The sequence below is a fragment of the Trypanosoma theileri genome (assembly GCF_002087225.1).
Source record: "Trypanosoma theileri isolate Edinburgh chromosome Unknown TM35_Tth_6_V1, whole genome shotgun sequence".
In the NCBI taxonomy this organism is placed as follows: domain Eukaryota; phylum Euglenozoa; class Kinetoplastea; order Trypanosomatida; family Trypanosomatidae; genus Trypanosoma; species Trypanosoma theileri.
The window spans coordinates 129178-137420 of record NW_021639848.1 but is presented as its reverse complement, the minus strand read 5'-3'; the positions used below and the strand labels follow the sequence as shown (position 1 = coordinate 137420).

The 8243-nt window shown below is 37.5% G+C and overlaps 5 protein-coding genes across 5 annotated transcripts; all 5 read left to right on the top strand.

Annotated features, from left to right (window-relative positions):
* Positions 1 to 99: 99 nt before the first annotated feature.
* Positions 100 to 537, top strand: TM35_000061450 (uncharacterized protein; the record flags this gene model as incomplete). Its single annotated transcript, XM_029023182.1, has 1 exon — positions 100 to 537. The coding sequence occupies one exon, from the start codon at positions 100 to 102 to the stop codon at positions 535 to 537; it is 438 nt and encodes a 145-aa protein (XP_028885206.1).
* Positions 538 to 741: 204 nt separating this feature from the next.
* Positions 742 to 1779, top strand: TM35_000061440 (uncharacterized protein; the record flags this gene model as incomplete). The annotated part of the gene is made up of 1 exon (XM_029023181.1): positions 742 to 1779. The coding sequence occupies one exon, from the start codon at positions 742 to 744 to the stop codon at positions 1777 to 1779; it is 1038 nt and encodes a 345-aa protein (XP_028885205.1).
* A 504-nt stretch (positions 1780 to 2283) lies between these two features.
* TM35_000061430 (putative NUDIX hydrolase, conserved) lies at positions 2284 to 2805 on the top strand (the record flags this gene model as incomplete). The annotated part of the gene is made up of 1 exon (XM_029023180.1): positions 2284 to 2805. One exon carries the CDS (start codon positions 2284 to 2286, stop codon positions 2803 to 2805), a length of 522 nt encoding a protein of 173 aa, XP_028885204.1.
* Positions 2806 to 3640: 835 nt separating this feature from the next.
* Positions 3641 to 5227, top strand: TM35_000061420 (uncharacterized protein; the record flags this gene model as incomplete). Its single annotated transcript, XM_029023179.1, has 1 exon — positions 3641 to 5227. The coding sequence occupies one exon, from the start codon at positions 3641 to 3643 to the stop codon at positions 5225 to 5227; it is 1587 nt and encodes a 528-aa protein (XP_028885203.1).
* Positions 5228 to 5848: 621 nt separating this feature from the next.
* TM35_000061410 (uncharacterized protein) lies at positions 5849 to 8044 on the top strand (the record flags this gene model as incomplete). The annotated part of the gene is made up of 1 exon (XM_029023178.1): positions 5849 to 8044. The coding sequence occupies one exon, from the start codon at positions 5849 to 5851 to the stop codon at positions 8042 to 8044; it is 2196 nt and encodes a 731-aa protein (XP_028885202.1).
* Positions 8045 to 8243: the final 199 nt, after the last annotated feature.

Genomic DNA, 8243 nt, shown 5'->3' with positions numbered 1-8243 from the left:
TATATATATATATATTTCCCCCTTCTCCTTCTCATTATCCTTTTCTCTTTTCTTTTTTTTTATTTTTCTTTCTCAAAGAAAAAAGAGATCACAAAAAAAATGGCGTTGCGTCTATCCTCCTCCCTGTGGACTCGGGCACTCGTGTTGTCACCATTCTGCCATCAACCCGTCGCTATTCCACAAATTACACCTCTGCAGCGTATCATCCACGAAGTTCTCCCAAATAATACTACTACTAATAATAATAATAATAATAATAATAATAATAATAATAATAATATTACTAATAGTAATAGTATTAGTCGTAGTGAGGAAATAGCGGCACTGTTGGAGCAACTTCCCGCCCATTGTGATCGGGCCAAACAAGAGATGCTCTCTGCTCGCCGGGCCAGTCTTTACTATCGTAGTCGATATGGAAGAGGTGTGGAAACTCAACGGAAACAAAAAGAGAAATTGCAAAGTATGTCGGATGATGAAATACAACAGTGGGCTCGCAGTAAGTGTATACTTGTGCGAAATCCCTTAATACCGCATTAAGTTGTTTTGTTTATTTATTTATTATTTGTTTTTCTTGTTTTTCCTCCTCCACTCTCTCCTTTGCAATGTGTTCTTCTTCCCCCATTTTTTTCACGTGAATTATTCTTTCTCTCTTTTCTTTTCTTTTCTTTTCCTTTTATTATTATTATTATTATTATTATTATTATTATTATTATTATTATTATTTTCTCTTGTTTAGATGTAATGTTTTCCCGCCGGATTTCTGCGTTGCTGCTGGCCCCTAAACTTTCACTCATCACACGGGAATTAACAAAAGAAGCGCAACAGTCAGAACTGCAAGAGGCGGTGCGGCGCCACAACACCGCAGTGGCAGAAAATAATAATAATAATAATAATAATAATAATAATAATAATAATAATAATAATAATAATAATAATAATACTAAACAAGGTAATAGTAGTCATCATCCTATACACACAACTACTTATGATGATACCGCCGCTGTATACTATCCAGCCTTTCACTTAATTACATTACCACCCAGTAGTGGTGTTCATCGTAGTGAAATACGTCAATCACTGGCAACCAACATAACGAAGGAATTTCATCATTCTGTAATAGAACCATGGAAAACAGCTGCTGAACGACAAGCAATCATAGTAGGTTGTCGAAGTCTTTCCTATTTACAAAGACAATTAGAAATGGATTCTACATATAGTTTACTCATTATAGATCATACCCTCTCAGCTTTATTAGATGCTGCCATGAAATTAGTTCCTTTATATGGTTCACGTATTCACTTTATTCGCAGTGATGTGTTCTTTCTATTACAGAAACTCGTACCTCCAATGATAGCAGATATCTGTATTGCTCCTATGCCTGTTCCTTTCTGGTCTGAAAGTGGAAGTTACAGACGTCTCGTTACTCGTGATTTTCTCTGTGTTATTCATCAACTTTTAAAAGTACGTGCAGATCCATCGGATGCTCGTGGGTTTGTTACCTTTACAGATGTTATTCCACTTGCAGAGTTTATGATGGAACAATTGGAGGAAAGTAAATTAATTGTTCCTTGGACACGAAAAAACCCGGCGGAGACATATGGACGATGGCTGCCATTGCAAACACCTCCACATCGTGAATTTGCACAACAGCGACTGGGAGAGACAGTGGCTTTTGCGGCTTCAAAGAATGGACCAACCTCTGCACAGGCCGTTCTTCATATTGATTCACTAGACTATAAACGACGCTATTACCGTGGACTTTCTCCACCTACAGAGTGAGAGAGAGAGTATATTATTATTATTATTATTATTATTATTATTATTATTATTATTATTATTTTGCTTTCTGTGTGTGTGTGTAAGGGACAGCAACAATGGTGATGATGACGTTGTTGTTATTCTTATTGTGTTGTTTGTGGGAGAGTTATACTGAGGTGAAAGTAATATTTATACATGGGAGAGAGAAAGAGAGATTTTTAACAAGCGAAAGCCCATTGCAAGGGGAAGAGAAGAAAAAAAAAAAAAGAAATGGAGAGAAAGAGAAAGAGAAAGAAGGATATGCGTCTCTGTTACTTGAGACTTTTTTGCACTTATTCACATACGATATTTATTCCCCCTCCCGTACACATTGTATATATATATATATATACTGGTAGTGGAGTAGAGATTGTGTATATGGTTCTTGCGAACACATGTACCTTTTTTGAGATTCCTCTCTTTTTTTTTTTTTTTTTTTTTTTTTTTTCTTTTCTTTTTTTTCTTTTCTATTAGCGGGAGCTCTATATGTACCGCAAGAATGTCTGTGTGGTGATCTTTAACGAGGACCTGAACTTCCTCGCCTGTCAACGACTACACCAAAAAGAGTATCAATTCGTGCAGGGCGGTATAGAGAGTAAAGACGACGGCGATAATGTTCTCAACGCCGCCTATCGCGAAGTACGAGAAGAAATTGGACTCGAGCGATACGCCTTATCGTTTGTGGCGGAGATTCCACCGCCTAATGGAGATCCACGGGCCTTTCGCTACACATTACGTGATGGGGCCAATCTCCGTCGCTTTGGTTACATTGGACAGGAACAACGATTGCTGCTCTTCTTCACACCAGCGCAGAATATTCACAAAATGAGTGTTATCCCACCGCCAGACACAGACGCCCTGCAGGAGTTTGCACGAGTGGTGTGGATGCCAATTGAAGAAATTGTAGAACGATGTCCAGCAGAGAAACGGCATATCTTTCACGCCGTCGCTACACTCGCCCCACCACTGGCGAGGGCTTTTCTACAGAAGAAAGACTCTGCACTGTAAACAGAAAGAAAAAACTCTGTATATATATATATATATATATATGTATATTTCTATGAGAAGGAACCATATGAAAAGAGAGAGAGAGAGAGAAATAAATAAAGTGAACAAAAAGAAGAAAGAAGAAAGAAAATTAAGTAGAGATAGAAAAAGGAAAGAAAGAAACAGATAAGGGGGAGGGGGTACAGAACGGGCAGAGGGATGAGGGGTGGTGACGTTGGGGAAGTGTGGAAATAAAGAAAGAGAAGAGGAAAAAATGAAGAAGAAGAATCAGTAGAAACCAAGAAGAAAATGACGATCCGTAAAAGAACATATATACACACAAGGAAAAAAAAAGAAAACGGTTTTTTTTTTTTTTTTTTTTCCTCTCGTCTTTACCCTTTGTTTCTCTTTCTTCGTTTGTGATTGTTTCTGTTGGGGTTTGGTAGTAGTTTTTTTTTATCTTTGTTTTTTTTTTTACGTTGCGATTGTCTTTTTTCTTGCTATATATATATATGTCTCTCTCTCTCTTGTCATTATTATTATTGTTATTATTATTATTTTTATTATTATTATTATCAAAGAGATGTGTAAGTTTGTACTTAACACATCTATCTCCTTCAGTTTCTATTTGAAAATAATAATATAAAAAAAAAAAAACAAAAAAAAACGAAAGGGCTATACGAAGCCAAACTTCTCTGAATATTTTTTTCTTTCTCTCTTACTCACACTCTCTCCTTTTATTTTCATTATTTCTTTTTTGTTTTCTTTTTTTTTTTGTTTACTCATATATATATATATATATATATATATATATATAAACACATATACAGTGTGGAGTTGTTGGGGGTGGGGAAAAATGGAGTCGGCGCGGGAGTCACTCCTCCTGACGGAAACAAAACGACTCCTAACGGCTCTTAACGATGAGAACAGAGAACTGAAAACAGAAATCACTCGACTCATCTCGCAGTGTAGTGCCGCTACAGAACGAGTAATGTGCGTTACACGAGATAAAGAGTCACTAGAGAAAGATTTAAAACAAATAAACTTCAATCTCATGCAGCAACTTCGGGTAAAGATGAACACACTTAAAGAAAAGGAACACCAGGTACTACAACTGCAGGAACAGGTAACCAAACTGGAATCTCAACTACAGGAGTTACGTCTAAAATTAGAATCCACCGCGAAGGAAAATGAAATGCGGCGAGAACAGACCACCGCATTAGAGGCTCGATTACATCAACAAACCGAACGACTCTTCCGTGCAGAAGCGGTGGCTGGTAAATACGCAGATGATCTCAACAGTACTATGAGTGAATACCGTGAAAGTACGGCAAAGATGCAACGAGCAAGTCAAGAACGAGTTAAACAACTGGAGGAGGAACTTCGGGCAAGTCGAAATAGAGAAGTGAGTTTAGAACGTGTGGTGGATGAACTTCGCTATGAACTCAGTCGGGCGAAAGAAGCACTACGGCAGAGTAATAGCAACAACAATAATAATAATAATCATAATAATACTAATAATATGAATATGAATAATGTGGAAGGACGACGACGAGCCCTCTCTACCAGATCTGAAGCCCTTTATGCGCATGAGCAGATCTTAACATCCTGTTCCTCTTCTTATCAACAATTGCGGGAATTACAACAAAAACTCCGGTCTTTGGAATCTCTCTTGTCGGAAAATACAATGTACATGGAACAGACATTTCCCGCACGAGAGGCTCAATTGCGAGAGGAGGTGGAACGTTTTACCCACACAGATGAGGCCCTCGTCGCCTTTCTCTGTCAAGGTATTACCGAAAAGGAACAACAACTACAAAAGACACAAGAGAAACTGGCCCACACAGAAAGATATCTTGAACAAGTGGAAGAAGCTCATGAAGAGAAATTAGAAGCCGAACGACGGGAACACAAAGAGGCCTGTAATGGATTACAAAAACAAGTTTCAGGATTACAACAACAATTACAAATACGTGAGGATACAGAACAGAAACTTCGTACGGAATTAAAAGATTGTCAACGTTCATTGGATGCGGAACGAGAACAGACAGAAGCGGTACGACGTTCTTATGAAAAAGATGTGGAACGATTAGATGGACAATTACAAGAATTTACAACCATCGTCTCTCACGCCTTACACAAGTTGGAACCATCCGTTCAGGCGCATTCCCAACAACGACAACAACAACAACATAGTAGTAAGACACCACTCTCATCCTTTTCATTAAATTCCGTAACGGTAAAACCATCCTTATCTGCTTTCGCAGGCACAACAAGTATGGAATGTGATGATAGTGGCATTGGAAGAGGAGGAAGTAAAAGTAATAGTAGAGATAGAGGTATTGGTGGTTTTATGACTCTCTCCAATACAACGGAATTGGGGCATGAAGGGGGAATGTCACCATCTGTGGTGCGAATAGAACCTTTACCTTCAGCACCTTAAACCCAATAATGCATAGAGTTCTCTATTGAATGTTTGTTTGTTTTTAAAGAAAAAAAAAAGGAAAGTGTTTCTTTTTATTGTTTGTATTGTTTGTATTGTTTTTTTTTTGTCTTTTTTTATATTGTTATTGTTTATTGCTTGGTTGTTGTCTCTTTTTTTTTCTCTCTCTCTTTGTGTGTTTGTGTGTGATTCTGGGGCTCTGGGACCTTGTGTATGAGTCTGGGTTACCTCATGTTTCTCATTATTTTTATTTATTGATGTCGATGTTTTGAAAGTTGCTTTCTTTATTATTATTATTTCTCTCTCTTTCTTTATCTCCCGCATTTGTCTTCAGTCGGGTAGAAATAGTAATTTTTCCTGTTCTGAGGCTGAATGTTTATTATTATTATTATTAATGTTTCTATCAATGTATACCACTATATATATTATATATTATATTTTATATTTTATATATACCACTATATATATATATGTATATATCTCTAGAGAATGAGATATCTAGTCTATGGCTTCTTTGATGCTTCTGAGAATAAAAATTATCCCATCTATTGTACATTTCCCCTTTTCTTCTTTTTTGTTTACCATCTCCTATATATATATATATATATTTACTTCCTATACATGAGTAAGAGTGACACTCCAATGGTGTCTCTACGATATTTACAACAACAACAAGAGGCAGAAGCACGTCGAGCCCGATATGAAGAATCACGCCGATTGGCAAATGAGATGTGTGTTCGCCGGGCCCGCACATACGCCGCCCAAAAAGCCCAACAACAACAAAAAGTCCGCAGTGATGTAGAGAAACAATGGGAATGTGAAGTCCAACAACAAGCCGCCCTCATTGATCGTATCCTATACGACTGTCAAGCCAAACAAGGTGAAGGTATGTATAAGGCAGCGGAATTAAAACAAAAACAACAACAACTCGCCGCAGAGGAATTAAACGCATGGGTTGCAGAGAATGCATTGCAGGATGAAAGACATCGTCTCGCTAGAGCACAGGAACGCATCACTCGTGCTCTTCAACAAGAACCACAACGAAGTATATTGGAACGAAAGAAGGCCGTTCGACTCGCAGAAGATAAACGCAGTCGAAGTAAAGCCGCACAATCACGACCACCTTTACCATCTTTCGCTACTACTAATACTACTAATACTAATAATACTAATAATAATATGAAAACTACACCATCACCTCTCGCAGGGGCTTTATCTCATACTGCCATTACACATGGAAACCGTACAAAAACAAATATTCATTCTTCTGCTGCTGTGGTGATTGTGAGTAATAATCGTCCCAGTTCTGTGCAGGGCAATAATAATAATAATAATAATAATAATAATAACATGAACAAAGCTTCTTCTTCTTCTGCTGCTGCTGCTGTGGCCGCTGCAGAGTATAGTAAACAACGACAAGAGGCGATGGCAGAAGCGCAGGCAAATGTGGAAGAGGCCCGTCGTATTGCCGCTGAACGAGCAGCAGCTATTTTATTACAACGCGAAGAAGCCGAAAGAGAAGCACGTGAAGAGGCAAAAAGACGAGCAGCGAATGTAGAGGCATTACAACAACGTATTAGTGCTGCAGAGATACAAGAGAAAGTGATGCCGACTACAGAACTGCAAGAGGCTCGTCGGGCAGTAGTGTTAAAAACACAAGTGGAGGCAGAGTTTGAGTCTATCTTTCTACGTGATACTTTACTCATACCTGCAGAAGGTGCAGCTACAGGTATCGTGGAGAGTCATCATCATAATCATAATAATAATAATAATAATAATAATAATATTAACAAAAGTAACGAAAAGGAAGATACGGAGGACTTGTTGCTATTCCCATTGGTAACTGTTGCATCTCTGTTACCAAAAGAAGGAGAGATTATGCTGCAATTATCCTCCAAGCCGCTTGGTGTACGTCCTATTGTGGATGGAGATGATTTAAATGAATACAGAGAGGATGATAAGGATGATACTACTATTGCTGTGTTAAATGTTGAGGATCATAATAAGAACCATGATGATCTTTATTATCACGTTACTGGGAATAATAATAATAATAATAATAATAATAATAATAATAATAATAATAATAATGAGGATAATAATAATGATGATCATTCGGATGTGGGGAGTGATGCCCCATGCGCATCATTGCTTGCACCTGAACCAACGCCTATATCAACCAAGATGGGAAGAAAAACAATGAAAGAGGAATATGATGAAAAAAGAGAAGAAAAACAACAACAACATCATGAAAAGAAAGAGAAGGAAGAGAAGAAGAAGAAGGAGGAGGAAGAAGAACAACAACAACAACAAACATCATCAACAAGAACATCCTCATCCTCAACATCATTACCATCAACATCACTTCCAACAACATCTTCACCACAAGAAAGCAACAGTCGGGATAATAGTCGCAACAGGAATGAACAAGGGATATTAGATGAACATCATGAAAAATTCCTTAGAAATCTTAAAGCATTACAAGAAAAACTTTCAATGGCAGCTGGTAATGCAGATATGAATATTACCAATGAAAGTTCTACACTTCATGCTAATGTGAGCCTTAGTTCTATGAGCTCTATGATTACACCTATGCGGCTTCCAGGAAGGGAAGAAGAGGAAGAAGAAGAAGAAGAAGAGACAACAGGCAGCTCTACAATAGATACGAGTGACAATAGCAATATAAATAACAATACTAGCAGCAGCAGCAGTGGGTCATCACTCTCATCATTATATTCTCGTCCATATCCTACGATGACAGCCGAACAATTAAAGGCTGCTTTGCAACAAATGAAGCTGCGCATGCGGTCATTTTAGATAGAGTAAATAAATAGAACGTACAAGAGAAAAGAGTGATGAGTGTTTTAATATATTTTCTTATATACATATACATATATACATATATAGATAATAGATACAAGGCACAATACCTTCCTATTTTTCAGCGATATAGATGCACAAAATGATTCTTTACGGAATCTTTATTTATGTGATGGTTTTTTTTTTTTTTTTTTTT